General features: G+C 34.5%; 1 protein-coding gene across 32 annotated transcripts in view; it reads left to right on the top strand.

Annotated features, from left to right (window-relative positions):
* Window positions 1-16,655, top strand: part of ABI3BP (ABI family member 3 binding protein) — a 173,832-nt gene that overhangs the window by 122,627 nt on the left and 34,550 nt on the right. For 27 of the 32 annotated variants that reach the window (XM_062596154.1, XM_062596364.1, XM_062596355.1 and 24 more), the window contains 8 exons: window positions 590-664; window positions 1,180-1,254; window positions 2,866-2,940; window positions 3,419-3,493; window positions 4,664-4,729; window positions 5,002-5,076; window positions 11,512-11,607; window positions 15,046-15,156. In XM_062596154.1, the coding sequence (XP_062452138.1) occupies window positions 590-664; window positions 1,180-1,254; window positions 2,866-2,940; window positions 3,419-3,493; window positions 4,664-4,729; window positions 5,002-5,076; window positions 11,512-11,607; window positions 15,046-15,156 (648 nt within the window). The remainder of the gene's footprint in view (window positions 1-589; window positions 665-1,179; window positions 1,255-2,865; window positions 2,941-3,418; window positions 3,494-4,663; window positions 4,730-5,001; window positions 5,077-11,511; window positions 11,608-15,045; window positions 15,157-16,655) is intronic. The other 5 variants (XM_062596299.1, XM_062596280.1, XM_062596221.1 and 2 more) reach the window with 2 other exon arrangements.

Raw genomic sequence — 16,655 nt, 5'->3', positions numbered from 1 at the left:
CCTCAGTACTTGTGCTTTTCAGGAGAGTTATTCATAGCTGGATTTGTGCTGAATCAGATGCATTTCACTTAAGTTAGTGAATCCAAAATATTTTGAATTTATACTGAAGATAATAGGATTTTTATTACGGCATCAGTAAGGTTTTTCCTCCCTTCCAGAACATATAGTGAATGGTGAGTCAAATGTAGTAGTTTGAGCCTTGACGAATTTAAGGGGTTATCTAAGAGTCCTCCATGACTAGCAAATCAGACAGGCTTGTCTGTGTGTGCATTATCTTGCAGATAAAATACAATAGAGCTTGTTGAAATGTGCTTGTATGCCTAGCAACTGAAATTCTGACCTGTAATAAAACAAAGTTAGTTTTAAGATGTTTTATTGTCCTATGTCTATTCCCATTTTTATTATCAAAAGAATATAAAGAAGTTAGTGGAAAGGTACTAGCTGATATATCTCTGCCAACAATTGATTTTAAGGTATTTTGCTTCTCTTTTGTTTGAGACATTTTGAAAGTTTTAGAAATAGTGCAAATGCTATTTTGTTTCCATTACAATTTGACATTCTAAGATTCTTCACATTTTCTCCCTAACAGCAATACAGCAAACAACCCCACAACCACTTATTACAAAATCTTCTACTACCACTGAGCAGTCAAGGGCAACAATTGGTAAATAAGTTTCCTTAAAGTTAAGATGCAGGTATTTTTTATTTTTCAATGCAAATTTCAATTTTCAATTGAAAATGAAATTTCTAGAAATCACACTCTGGTATGTTACTTTGTGTAACATCACTCCACTGTCCTTCATTCTGCTTACACACATGCATGTCTCCTAATATAGAAGACTTTCAGCTCTATCCTGGAAGTAATGCAGAAATTGCCTATAGCTTATCTCTATTCAGAAGCCTGTATTTCTCAATTCTCCAACCAAATTAAGCGGTCTAATTTTTTCATTAAAATTCTTCAGAAGAACAAGAATTGTAGTTACTAACTCAGCTTATCCTTTGGCACAATATTAGAACTTCCTGTATTTTGGACAATTATTTTGTTTCAGGTTCCAGAAATCCATGGAATTGTTGTTGTCTTTTTTTACAGGCATTTGAGGCATGCACTTTCTGGGCTAAACATGGCTTTGAATTACAATTACTGAAGAATACAATAATAATCTTTCTCCTTTCTTTCAGTTCCAAAAGAAACACTGCTCATTCCTTCCAAACCCAGAACATCTGTTGGGCCAGAAGTACCACAAACTAAACCTGGTAATTTAAAGTTTGCAGTTTTAAAAGTGTTATTGAGGCACTGCCTTAGTAATACTTTCTACTGTCATTCAGTGCTGTGGTCATGTGTTATGAATATTACCTAATGAGAAATTAGTATCACTGATCAATAGAGATTAATGAAATTGAGAGGATGCCGGAGAGCTGCATCAGTTCTCCTCATGGAGTGCAGAAGTTAAGACGTCTGGTTTTTTTTAAGAGTTACATGTTTAATTGGTGGGTAGTAGCCATTAAAAAGATAAATAATCTGTTTAGTTTTAATAAAAGTATATTGCTATAGCCAGCTTCACTAAGTTTTTTTTTTTTTCTTGGGGAATTTATCGTCTGGATAAATGGATAGGATTTTCTTCAACTTCTCAAATACTCTTGAAACTCAGGTTTTAGAACTTTAGTCCAGAAAAAGTCGGATACTAAGATTATCTCCTTCCCATCAGTGATTTTTTCAATAACTACAATAGATGCTAGGCGTGCATAGTTATAATGAAGAACCTATGATACTTCACACTCATTCTGAATTGTGGTGGTATACAAATATTTTCATAAAAATGACTAGGTAGAAAGTTACAGCAGAACAAAAAAAATATTATGGAAGGAGTGTGAGCATAATTATAAAACGCATCTCTCAATTTTAGACAAGTACTGTACATTGATGAATAGTTTTATCATCCCTCCCCCCTCCTTTTCCTTAGACTTATGGCCCTTTTTTACATAGCATAAAGAATTTAAGCAGTGACCCTATCCTTTAAAGAACTGTACTGGAAAATTGAACTGAACAGTCCTGCAGAAGGATTTATTTTCTAAAGAATTATTTTGAAAGATCTTCTAAAAGTAACCAAACTAAATTTTAGGCCTTATGGAAGAATTAGCTGAATTAGAGGTGTTTCCAATCATGTCATTGCAATGAGCAGTAGTTTTGCCTTAAATAAACATTAGTTTTAGGCAAAGAATTTTAGAAAACGGAACTTAAAGGATTATGCTTTTCGTTATAAAAGTTAAATCATTATAATGATGCATGTGCATAAGAAATTATTGTTTGTCAGGAAAGTTGTTCAGAACATATGGTGCTATTCAGTCACCATTCTATGCTAATAAGTAGATTTTCATCCAGATTCTGTATTTTGACTTTATTTCTGGAGGAAAAGAGACATATAGTCTGTGTTTCTGCCTGCCAAGTGCTCCGTTCCCTGTAGTAACTCAAATCTGACTGAATTTAGCCAAAGATTTCTGAGTGAGGGAAGGATGTCTTAAAGATGAAGGAAAGTTCCCACAAACTTTTAGAAAAATTTGAGTAGTGCAAATTAGTGTCCCTGATTTGGGAAAACTGGAGGCCGTCAGAACCCCCCCCCCCCCCCCCCACCTGCCTCAAGGCATTTGCTTTGGGTTGGCTGGGGGGCCCAGCAGAGCACTTGTACTTTCTGGCTGGTGGCACAAAAAGAGCTCCAGACTAGTCAGCACACGTGCCTGTGTTGGGTCTGTACAAGTTGTCTTAGTGGATGTGTAGATAGGATTTCAGGAAACGAAGGACACAGGTCCTTAATGAAATCCAACTTCTTTAATTTCACTTCTCACACAACAGTGTTTTATTTCTCATAGCTCCAAGGACGACTCACCTGGGATCAATTAACCTTATAACAGTTCATGTTGTTGATGGGTCCAAAATGACTTTGGGTAATGAAAATATTATGTCAGCTTATTTTTTATAAAGCTTTTTTTCCTCTGCTTTTGCAATATGATTGTAGTTACCTTTTAATCAACAGAAAGATCTTAAGTGTTTCTTTAACTCTTGTCACTTCTTAGTCATATTGCAGTGCATGTACACAATGTTGCTGTTTCTAATTCTCCAGCCATTTTGTTTGTAATTCTTTCTAGAAATAAATTTTTCATGCAAAGGGCTGAGCAGGCATCTAAAAAAGCAATAACTGATCATCTTATCTTCTGTTGTCTGACTTGCTAATGATGTGTATCTTCTCAGTCTTGGGAAGTCTGGTCTCCTATCTGTGTCATGATTTTCTGCCAGATTTCTAGCACTGACTCTTTTTGTATATGGTCTGCACAAAGACAGTTTGAATTTCCTGTCTACCTAAGGTGTCTGATATTTAAAAAATAATCATTTACATTTGATAAGCAGTAATATCTTCACTTTCAGTTCCCAATGAAACATACCAGCTTTCACCCAAGCCCAAAAGTGCTCTAACGACTGAAATTCCCCAGTTGAAAACAGGTAATTGGTATGATTTTCTTAATTTACTATATTGAGTGTCTGTAGCTCTGAAGTAGAATCAGTACAATTTGTTTTAATGGTCCGTTCATGAATACATTTAAAACAATTTGGAGTATATAACATGAAAATTCATTTTCCCCCTTATGGAATGTTTCTATATATTCCATTGCTCTAAAAACCAAAGACTACTCAGTATTGCCTCACAAATGATACAAAGTTTTTAAACAGAATTAGTGCTGTGTATTTAGGTTCTCAGGTGTATAAAGTTACAAACATAAATGTAACCGACTTCTACCTTTTTCCATGAAATACTGAATGTAAATCTGTAAAGCTTTTCCTAAATGTAAATGTCAAAAATAGATAATATATTTTCCCCACATAAATTTTTTCTCTGACACTTCAGACAGGTAAATTATTCTTTTAAAGTTCTACTGAATTACATGATATTGCTAGAATGGTTATTGGTTTCAAATATGAATTAACTAGTTATAATTATGGAAAGAAGTGCTGAGTTAGAAGCCCATAATTTGGCTTGAGATGGCAGTGACTACGTAATATCTTCAGCTTTCAGTGTGATTCATGAGATACTGTGACACCTAAAATATCAAAATTATTTGGCAAGTCAAAGGCAACACTAGGTAAAGCTTGAAGGCTCCTAATTTTAACCTTGATGCTGATACTACATTTCAGCAGCTTGTATTGTGTCTGCTTTGAAGTTTCCAGTTGGTTGCTCAGCAATATTTTAATGTTTTATGTTTTTATCTATTTGATTTTTCAAGGTTCAGTTTGGTGTTTTATTTTGAGGGTTTTTTGTTTGTTTGTTTGTTTGTTTTTACAGACCCTAATTAAATGTCTTAAGGCCATGGATACCTTGCAGAGCTAACTCTGTATCCATATACAGTTGGGTAACTGGCTGTAAATATTTTTTACTTTTTCCTAAACCTAAACATGAATGTAACTGGTCAGACTGCATGATGATTGGAATCATCTGACCACTAAAGAAACTAGCATTTTCAGCGTGCATTTTGGATTAGAACTCATAGAATTCTCATGTATCCATTTTGCTGTTTCGCATTGGTGCATGGACCTTTTTTGTGACAAATCATACTGCATTATTGATGTTCCTTTTATGCATAGTAATAATAATAAACAAAAGTTTATTTCTTTCAGCACCACATAAAACACGTCTCACTTCTGCAAGACCAAAGCCATCTGATAAATCACAGACCAGACCTGGTAATAATTGATTATTCAGTTTGGGTTGGGGAGAAGTGAATTTACATTTTTGTTTAATTATTTTCACCTATTTTTAGTGCTAGAAAAAAAGATATTTTTCTATTTTTTCTTTCAATTAAGCAGTCTACAGAAAAAGTCTTTTCAAATTTGAAAAAAAAAAGAATTGTGTGTATCATCAGAATAACTTACTTTTTCTTCTCTAATATCAAATTATTGGTACTGCATATATATTTCATATTTGTATTTATATATTTTTTTTAATTTCCTTGCAGCTCTTAGTAGAACCACACTAGCACCAATTAGAACAAAAACTCCAGGACTGCCAAAATGGATTGCACCAGCAACAGGTAGAGGTGATTTTTTTTTTTTTTTTTTTTTTTTTTTAACTTACCACTGAAAAGGCAGGAATATTACTTCTTCAAATCACCTTCAGCTCTTCAAAATATTTCATTTTATTTGACCGTAGAAGTTAATTTCTCAGAGTACTGTATGTAATATTCTTACTGGTCATTTCTGTAATTCTTTAGTAGATGCCTATCCTGATTAAAATTCATTTTGTAAGCCCTGTGTTTATAGTAGGTATGGCTCCAGATTAAGCTGGTAAGATGCTAGCAGGAAGCACAGCATTTTTAATTATGCAGGGAGTATTCTGAAAAACAAACATCATACTGCTCTTTGTAAAATTTTGTGTCACAAGAAAAGGAATGCTTTTGCCAGAACTGCTCCTATACATACAATATGTTGTGATACTCTGTAAGCCATGATACTCTGCTTATTTTATGTTTTTCTGACTGCTAAGGGCCTAAGAGAGGATTGATGCTGCCATTATATTAGGTTGTGTATGGATGCAGAAGAAATCAAATCAGTTTTAGAGAGTTAGCCCTGTTGTTAGTATCACAGAACAGTAAAATGTAATGGGCTACATGGCAGAGCCATGCTTGATCAGTCGCTATAGTGTACCAGCTTCACAAGCAAGCGCCATAATTCTAGTGTTGATTACTGGCACGATGATGGTTTTTTAGATTATGATTGCTTCTGAAATAAAATATGAACAGAATCTGAACTGTAATGCTAACTAGACCCAACTACTTTTCTCACATTTGGATTGACACTCTGTGTGAAGTTTTATCTAATATTTGCAGGAAACATGAATCAATACTGACAGAAAAACTATGTATATATAAATTCATAGTTGAATAAACAGGATAGATTTCCCCAATCCTATTACTATCACTTTATTTTTTGTCTATGGGTAAATAATTCCCCTTTCAAACACTGTCAACTCTGCTTCTATTTGAAAAGGTGGTGCATAACTTTTTGTTTTTTTATTGTAAAGTGCTGATATTGGCACTTACTTACTGTAAACTTGCAGATTATTACATGACTGCTATTCACTGATATTTTTCAGATGGTAAGTCCAGAATCATGTACTGAAAATATCTGTGAACATAGTTAGCAAATTATTGTTTAAGTCCAAGTCAGAAGGCTTGGTGAGGAAGCCTTGAAGCCAGGTATCTTGCTAGTTGTGCAAGTGCTGCGTTCATGTGGTACTTACTCATATGGAGACAATCAGATGCTTGGATACTTTCTGCACTGAGAAGGTTCTGAGCTGATGAATGTCAGAAAGAGTGAGAATTATAACTTTAATTTACACATTTATACACACGTGCACAGTTACCACGTAGCCCTATTTGTGAAAAAATTATCCAAAATATTATTTCGCTTGAGTGAAAAAGATGAGTTATCCTTTTTCAGTTTTACTTGATTTTGCCAAGCAGTCAAAATAATAATGTCAGTGCTAATTCATAATGAAGGAGATATCCACATTTTTATTTTATACAGCATTCATGTGTTATGTCAATATAATGATTTTTTTATACAACTATGAATTTACCAATAACAGAATTTGTAATTCTTCATCAATAATACAAGTCTGAAATAACAACCATATGCAAATTAAGCTTTTGGCTCTTCACTCGTGACTACCAACAGTGCTGCTGTTCTATACTACTACTACTTTAATGTGTGCTAGCCAGGTTAGGATAACCTGAGTACAGTATCATTTACTCTACACATACCTTTTTTTTCAGCTGTGCAGTGTTTCCATAGACTAGGGTTTCCAAAGTAGCTTTAGTAGTTTAATACCTGTTGTTGACTTTATGGTTTGGTCTACTCATTCCTGTAGGTAATTTTGAAAAGCCCACCATATTTTAACAGCAAGACCTATGAAGAGAAGATTCTTGTATATTTAAATTTGACTAAAAATAGTCTGTTTAGAACATGACATGCTCTTCTGTATTACACAGAGAGTGGATGTCTTCATTGGAGGTAGCACTCTTTGACCTTCCTAGTCTTTCTGGGAAATCAAATGAGCCCATCCGTTTCCAGGACATCAGAGAGATTTACAGTATTAAATGATCAGTGGCTGTAGTAGTGAGTGAGAGGATTTTGTTATTCACTTGTGTTAGCGGTCTGCTGATAACTGAGCTTTTTAATATCTGATTACCACAATGGGTTATGAATGACCAATATGTATACTGGTCTCCAGCAATAGATAACTTTTGAAAGCACACTGTGAAATTGTGCATGCATACACAGTTGTGTTAGACACAATACAGTGTGTTTCTGTTCTCACATAGAGCAGTATCTTGGCAATTTTAGATTTAAAAAATGCTAACTAAATCAGTGGTATTAATGTAATGATAGACATTAAAATTGCTTTAAATGTAGTTTATTGTGTTTAATGCTGTTGTAGGTGACAGCTGAAGTACCATTTAAGCAATCTCATTCAAGTTGGAGTGCCCAGCAGTCATTATTTCCATGCGTTTGTACTAGTGCCAGTTGCCAGCTAGAACTGGAACTTCATTGCAGCAGTTGATGTCACAAAATTGTTGTAAGGCTATTACCGTGCTGAGTATGCTGTGTGTAACTACAGGCAAGCTGGTTCCTCCTTTTAGGATTCTTCTGGAAAATGATACTTCTAGCAATATTTTCCATTACTTTTGTTATGTAAGCCTTTTTTTCTTCTATTTTAAAGAAATATTCCAAAAGACATCTGTTATCTTTATTTTCCATCCTGCCAAGTGAGCCCTTTAAGTTAAACCTGGAATCCAGAGTCCTGAAGAAGAGCTAAGCATTCATTGTTTACTGTCTGTTTCTTTGTACTTTCTTAACACTGCTGATAAAGGAACATGGAGATTCACTTACTAATACCTTTCTGTGAGTCTGCAACTGTCTTAGAAATGTACTGAAATCTCAACTTTTATGCATTCATGACATGATGAGAGAAGACTGCAGCTTTTCGCAATCTCTTTCTGATCTGCACTGTATTCTTCCCTTAATGATCAGTAAGTGCAATCCCAAGTCTGCATGTAGTGCAAGAAAATCACAGTATTGTGGCAAGTGTAATGTCTGTGTCTGCAAGGCTGCTTGTGCTCACATAAACCAGTTTGCACAACAGAAAATTCAGTTAATCAAGTGTAGCAAAATTTTATGTAATTGCACATTGCTTGGAAGGGATATACATGGCAAATAAAATCCCTAAGTCTACAGAAGAGACTTAGAAAAGAGGAGAATTCCACTAACCTGCAGCCCTAAATGTTACCAGCTGAAAAAAGACAAAAGAGTTTGTTTTTTAGTAGACAGTATCTTAGAGAAATTATAAGATTTAAAAATACCAGGGAAATTTGGGGGGAGAGAGGGTAGGTAGTTTATTTATTCCATTTTGAAAATAGTACATTATTTTCTGTGCTTAGCTGCAAGATTTCTAAGCTGATCACAATCCTTAACTGGACTATAAGGAATTGTGTTTTCAGGCTTCCCTTTAGACATTACATCATTTTTTCTCTCTCTGAAGAAGAGTACTTTTGCTTATGAGCCATGGCTACTCTGTCATTTTAAGACCAGTTTGTTTTTTTTACTTCCTTGCTGGGCCGGTAGAGATGTTGAATATGCTCCAGTTCTTCTTCCTTATTGCGCTCTTCAGCATCAGTGCAAAGATATTTCACCCCATGCAGAGCGTGCTTGGCAGCTGCAGGACCCAGATGCTAAGCTGTGGAATTTGTTTTTTCCAGCAGCCCCACACGGGTTTGTGGCTGGTTTCCTGGCAGGCTTTTCAGTCTCCTGGCTCATGTGCTGTTAGCTGAAGTGCCAGGTGGTATATTTGACTGTGAGAAAGGGTAGGAGCTGCATCCTCTTGACTAACTTTTTCTTCTAGTTTTCTATCATGTTTTAGGCCATATTTTCTAGAATTTCATTTTTATTGGATAACTTTTCTTAGTCATTTTCTTTGTCTTAATATACATAACTTATCATCCCCAATGAATATTTGATTTAATCTTAACTGTTTAAAAACTGTTCCTGATCCGTTAAACTTCCAGGTGATCTATTATTCAGCAACATTTCCACTTCCCCTGTGAGTCAGATAGTTGTTTTTCCACATAACAGACCTCAACTTTGTATTCTGCATTCATTTTAATTTTAAAACTATGGATGTATAACCATGTTTTGGAGGAACTCAAATATTGAGGTATTTCAGATTATTTTATCATGAATGTCTTTTTCAATTCCTCTCTGAAAGTGATCTAATCCTTTAATGATACCCTTCCTTTTAAGGGTGCAGTGGTTAATTTTAAGGTGTCCCAGACCCCATGAATATTTCCAGGAAAAAAGATGAAAGTAAAGAAAACATAAACACACATGGAAGTAATACATCTATTCTTAGTTCTGTTAAAAGTTTGGATGAATGTGATAAGATGAAATGCTTATTATAAAACAGTTACATTAGTAAGCATTAAGCAAATGCTATGATAAATAGAGCAAGCTGTTTAATAGTGCAAATACCTTGTGTGTAAACACAAGCAAACTTTTATGTGGCTTAGAAGTGCGTGGAGTCATTCAGAGAGATTTTTGTCAACGGGAAAGTGTTGTGGCTTGATCAGCTTTGTTCTTGAAACTTAGACTGTGTTTTCTTTACTGCTTTACTAATGGTAATGCAGGTTTCTGCATTCTATCTGGAATGTATACAACATTTTGTTAATTGTTGGCTGATATAACTCAGAAAAGATTGTGATTCTAAACTAGATTGTAAGGAGAAAGATAGAGACAAGCTTTCTTCTAGACACTGTAAGATGCAAAACTAAATTAGACAGCTGTGTGCTGCTGTATTTTGTTGATGTATTTATTGTGGAATGAAATCAAGAAACTAAATACACTTCAGACATGATCTACAGTGAACAAGATTAGTTTTCTTAATAAAGCTGCTGGTGATGGTCTCATGCATCTTTTTTCTTGAAAGTCATTCACATGAGACATTGATTAGCACTCTGGTGCTTTCCATATCTGAAGATCTAATTAAGCACTTTAAATGTCTAAAGACAGATTGCAGTTATATCAAAACCATGCATTTGGAAAAGATGCATTTGGAAGTCTTGGTTGCAGGAACCAACAGACCTGTGTCCTGTTCCCAGGTTATTACAAGTATCATTATGTTATCGTTAGCAAATAAGTAAATGCTTCTGTACTGTTATGCTTCCCTGTGAGAAGTGCTCAGAATCAATCATATTTTAGAAAGTGTAGAGTTTCAGCCCAATCTCATTTTGAGTATGGTGCCACTAGAGTCCTAACATATTTATAGTAAGAATGGCCAAATATTAAAATAATTGAAAAGTAATCTGCTTTATGCTATTGAAATACTAGTGTAATCTCAAAACAAGATGAGCACTCAGTTATAAAATCTATGAAATCTTTGGTTGAAATATTTAGATCAGGTTGGAATAGGCTTCGAATTTGATAGTTAATTTGATATTCAAAGTTGTTTTAAATTAATATAGCAACTTTCTGCGTTATTTTTCATTTCATGAAGATAAGCAATTCAGCATTCTGGCTGGATAGTCTCTTCCTCTCCCCCAAAACAGTAAGTTTGCAAATAGTAAAACAGGAGTCTGTTGTGATAAGATGTTTTTTGAAGTAGTGAACTGAACAGAGTTAGAGCAAGAGTTAATTTTCCACAAACATGATGGAATCACAATGCATTTTCTCAGTCTACCATATATAGAGTTTTTATAAAGTAAGTATACTTACTTCTGTAGGGAAGGCATGCTAGTTTAACAGTTTTGCCATCCTATAAATGTCAGTTTGTGAAACAGTTGTTCTGGACCAAGGATAGTTGTGTTGATCTTTTTAATGCCATGTACTTTGGGTTTTTTTGGTTTTTTTTTTTTTTTTTTTTTTTTTTTTAATGTGTTTATATTACTTTAGGTAGGACATTCCTTTATATACAAACTAATTTTTTTTCCACACTTTGTCTGCACTAGTCCATATATGGTATACGTTTGGTTCAGAATTGCTTTAGCCATTCAATATTAAGGGTAAGCAAAGATCTTATTTTGAGGGGAAAGAAGAATTTACATTTATAGGAATCAACAGGGACTTTATTCTGTGCACTGAAAAAAAATAAATCATTCTCTGTACTTGCCTTCCTGCAAATAATCTTGATCCCACTTATCTGTTTTCTCTCAATCCTGTTCATCTTCACTTTCTAAGCATACCTTTTCCAAGGAATGTTTAAAAATAAAGTGCAGACTCTTTAGACTAAGACTGTTTTCTTCTTACTGTAACAGGAAGATAATGGATATAGTTAGGACTTCAATAAAAATATAGATGATCATATACATGAGTTTTGTACTTAATGTTAGCTGGAATTTGAATATCAACTGTACAAAAGTATACTGTTACTTATTCCTACCATGCAGATATTTATTTGCTTCCTCTTAATTTCATAGATGATGTATATACACCTGAGGATATTGTCAAACTAATTGGCGTGGATATAGAAAAACCTATGGAATATAGTGATACACGGGAAAAGACATTTTCTGGTAAGGTTAATAAAAAAGACAATATGAAAATTCTTAATAGTTATGGAAAATAAAAGCACTGCCTTTTCTACATGAAAACACCTCCACTGAAGAAAATGAAATAATTCATGGCCATCCTCATCAGTACACATTCTCCTGACTTCAATATGCTATTAAAAAGCACAAAAATTGGAATATTTCATGGTCAGTCGTTCATATGTGGCATATAGTAGTGATTAAAAATTACCACCACCAGTATTTGTTATGCTCTCATGAGCAAACAGCCACATTACTGTAAGCACCAATTTTTTCACACTTGCAGTTTCTAGATAGCAAGGGAAAAATAAATAAGTAAATTGTCCTTCTGCTTATAAGATTGACTTTTTGAATTGTTAGGATTGTTAGGAAAGTTAGAATGTTAGGACTGAGGTAAAGTAACAAGTTGGTGTGTATAAGATTATAGTTTGTCTTTATTTAATGTGCCATACTAGACTTCTGAGTCTTACAGTTTTTGCAAGTCTTATAGTTGTATTTTCAACAAAATCAAAATGCTTGTACTGAAGAACAACCTTCCAGATAAGCCTCTAAGAATAGGCTTTTTCTATTTCTCTAACTAGTTTTCAGTTATCTTCTGAGAAATTCTGTTTCAACTGAAGACTTATGGTATATAGTGTACGTTTGCATAACAATGTGTGCATACGTACACAAACATACATGGAAACATACATAGAAACATGCACACACCTTTACATGTAGAAGATTTCTTTGCTTCATTAGCATAACCAAGAACAGAGCTTGTTTTTTAGCTGCACTTTTTACTGGCATTTAAAAAGACTTAAAATAAAGTTCTTTTTGATTTTGCCCTTGAGTTTATTTTTCTGCTGCAGCTCTGTTTTAGTTAATTTGCCTTTGAAAACGTATTATTAGACTTAAAGCCACACTTACAAAGATAGGCCTCTTACTGAATTATAAACTGCCATTTTTTCCGCATTGCTACTGAATTTTCTGACTTACCAACAGAAAAAAACAGCCTAGGTTGACAGCTGAGTTCTGGTGTTTCATCATTCAAAGTTTAATAAATATTAAGATTGTACTTAGCAAAGATTAAGTCTGGTGTGATATACTATTAGTAGTAGCTTGATCCAGACTGTAAATTGAAGTCAAGGATGGCTCTGGTTTTTTTTTGTTTTTTTTTTTTTTTTTGTTTTGTTTTTTGTTTTTTTTTATTATTAGTGAATGTCAGACAGTGATGTGTACTTAAGTAAAACCATCCTGTCATTTGCAGAGTCTGGAAAAATTTTTATGCCCATGAATTTCAAGGAAGATCTACATCTGCTTTTACTCATAACATGACACTAGATGTTTAAAGTTAAGCTTTTAGAGCTTTGAAGTAAACCATTACCTTGGACTCCAGTCATAATAGACAGTTGGGTACACTTGTGAAATTAGCTGCTACTATTTTGTAATTTTCTCATATACTTTTATAATCTCAGCTGTCTTCATGAGGCCTTAACATGCATATCAAAATTCAGAACAAATCAGATGTTGCTGTAAGGTAATCAGTTGACTTTGCCTTTAAATACATTTACTGAATTTTCTAAATTTTAAAAGTGTGTTGCCTGAAACACTGTGACATTTATGGCTTTTATGAGAAACAAAAAAGATCTGTCAGAGTGCAGAGGAATTAACCTTGACATGTTAGGAGTCTAATCCAAGCAGCTGCACACCATCCTTTTTTTTTTGTGCAGTGTGGCAGAGTCAAGGAAATACATTCTCTGTCTGCAAAGAAAAATTGAGAGTAAATAAATCCCAGTAGTTTTCCTGCAGCTATCCTAGTAAGAAGCTAGACTATCATAAAATCCCTAAATTCATTATCTTATAAATTCTGTCTCTACTCATGGTTAGTTAAATTTAGTATCACCATAGACCATCTCCCAAACTATTGCAGAAGCAGTAGAAGGGAAGGGATTCTTGTTTTTCTAGACTGAAGTACAGTAGATCCAATTGTTCCGCAGTCCACTGAATGTGATATTACAGCTTGCATGTATTATTGGGGTTGTATTGTTTGGAAGGTACAGTATGTACCCCATGTATGTTCCCTAAATATGGGGGAGATAATGTATTAATCATACGTGGTACTGTGTAGTAAAATCTAGGATATAATGACTTACAGCTACAACAGTTTTGATCCTTTTTCAGGCCTTTTTTTAAATCATCTGCATCTCGGGATTAAAAATCAATGTAACACTTAAAAATGCTATTGTCAAAACTTTTGTATCTTCCTGAAGTAGATAAACAGTTGTTTCCTCTCTAGATTTGGGTGATAAACCCCCTTGTGTTTTAAAAATGACTGCATAAGTCCGAAAGGAAAGAGGAACAGAGAAAGATGGAGTTGTTACTGCTTACATGTTGTAAGAATTTCTGAAAAGGTTTTCCCAAATGAATCTTTGGATCTGCTCCCTTCTCCCCCACAGTCACTCTATTTGTAGTGTAAACTAGGGTCTGATAAATAGAGTCTGAAGTACTCTGTGTAGCCAGTAAGCCAGTATCAGGCAACTTGCAGATTTGTTGACACTGGCAGAATTATAAGAATTGTATTACTCTTGAAGATTTCTTCCTGTTATAGTATAAACAGTCTTTTCTTATATAAACATATTATATATATCTCCTATTTATTTTTCAAAGGAGAGAAGTGTAAAGGTGAATAGTGGAAGAAAAAATCCTTTCCTTTACACTTCCTTGGTATAATATAATCTTTTGTAATTACATGGAAAGTAAAGGAAAAGATTCTGTAAGTATGAATCAACTGATTTAGCCTCTCCTTTCAGACCTCACTGTCAAATAACCTTACAAGATAGATGTTAGCTGGAGTTGTGCATTAAAAGAGCCTGGCCAGTTGCTTGAGACGTTTCTGCAAGATAATTCTTTCTAGCCATGTCAGTGCATGAACTGACAGCGACTTTTTTGTTTTTCACTTTTGAATGGTATAGGATAACATACCTTAATTTTAATTTCCCTTTTGCTACGTCTTTTGCTTCAAGCTGAAGGTGACTTTTTTTTTTTTTTTTTTTTTTTTTTTTGATTAAAAAGTACAAAAAACTCATGAATTTTGTGGGTAGGAAACTAGAAAAGTTTCCAGATACAGTGAGGTGGTGTTTATTGGGGAAAGAAGTATCCTGTTTGGCTGTCAAAAAAATACGGTAGACAAAAATCAGTACTTGTAAGACTTCCCAAAGAAACTACATTTTTTCAGTGTAAAGTTAGTTTAAAGCTTAGTTGCACACATTTCCCAAAGAATTTGAGGCTCCTTACAGATTCTTACTTCACCTCTCTACTCTGGGTATTAAATCAGATATGAAACATTGCTTGAGAAGTTGAAGTATAGCTTGTTGTGGGTTTTTGGATTTTATGTCATTTTAGGTTAAATAATTAACAATGCTGTTTTGTGGTATCATTCAGTAACAGCATCACCTGGCCCTCACCGTTCTCCTGTACCTCCTGTGAAGCCCACGCAAATGCGAAGAAAACCCCTGCCTCCAAACACAGTGACTGGTAAACCAGGGAGTCCAGGTATCTTGACCTCTTCAGCGTACATATATTATGTTGTATGAGATACTGACCCGCTTAGCTGTACACAGGAAAGTTTTGCAAAGATCACCAAATGTGATCTCTGCAGAAGCTGATCTCTGGAACATACATGCCTTATGTCTTTCATTCTTCACTCGCAGATTCTGTTTTTCTTTTGTTTTCTTAACCTGGTTGTGTCAAAATGATCCGTAGTAAGGTAGCTGAAAGCCAAATAACATAATGCAAGCCACAGTAAGCTTTCCTTTAAGATCTACCTTAAGAACATTTCATGTCTACTAATAGAATTTGCATTTTACTTCATCTACGAGTCTGATGGGAGATATCTAGTATCATGCTTCAGTACAGACCCACAGCTTGTAAGGATCTGTGGTTATTTCTTAAGGGAATTTTGTCCCATACGTATGGCACATCCATTAACCACTGCAAATAACTTGAGTTAATAACATCTAGAAGACTAATTGCACTGTGAGGTAGAGTGACCTGAGCATGTGGAAAGAGTATTTCAGCTTCACTAATGCACTACCATGTTTCTGCTTCTCAGTATCAATAGAAGAGTACACCAAATCTTTCACATTTCTGATTTTATTTTAATTTGATCTTGAAGGTAATACTCAGTATCCATACCTATGTTTTGTCTGCCTATTAGGATCCATAGATTAGCATTGTTCCAGATAATCAGAAAACATCATCTTGTTGTGCTTAACATTGTAAAAGATACTTCTTTCTCCACATTAATCTCTGTAGACCACTGACAATATAAAGATCTTGGCTCTGATTTATTTTTTTATATCCTTTTTTGGTTTGTTTCATTTGGGGCTTTGTGTGCTATTAAGGCAGGGGGTTGTAAATTTTTTTTTGCGTACTCTTGAGAGCAAAGCCTGTTTGGGTACTGTAAAGAGAATACAGCTCCTTTTGCCCTCTCCCTCCTTTACCCATCTACACAAAAGCTAATCCCTCTCTACTTTTGCAGACATCCTTGTGAGAAAGCTTATCCCAGTGACTAGTCTTCTTGCTGGCTATTTTGGGACCTAAATAAATCTTCAGTATTCCGTGTAGCAGATCAGAAGCAAGAATCTCAAAGCTGGCTAAACAAGCTGCACATTTACTTAACAGCAGAGCCAGGATAGAAACGTTATGCCCATGCTTGGTGTTGGCTGGTAGTGTTTCCTTAATAACAGCTATAGCAGAAATATAAGGCATGGTCAGTCTTAAACTGTGACACACAACAAAAATTGACCTGATACATTTTCTTTTGCTTGGAAGTAATGGAGTCTATGCTAATTTTCCCCATTAAGTCTTTAATTCATCTACCAGTATTTTGAAATTTCACCTTCTTTTTCCCCCACACACACTATAGGCCAGTTTATGTGGTAATCTGCAGTTACCATACCTTCCTAGATATTCAAGATGGAATAAATTGGTTAGATGATCTGGTCCTTGCTTGTGGGACCAGTTGCAGATTTTCCTTCTTCTGTATTTCC

This window comes from Rhea pennata, chromosome 1, assembly GCF_028389875.1.
Source record: "Rhea pennata isolate bPtePen1 chromosome 1, bPtePen1.pri, whole genome shotgun sequence".
Lineage (NCBI taxonomy): Eukaryota > Metazoa > Chordata > Aves > Rheiformes > Rheidae > Rhea > Rhea pennata.
The sequence above is the reverse complement of the archived record's forward strand: the minus strand, read 5'-3'. Positions and strand labels throughout refer to the sequence as shown.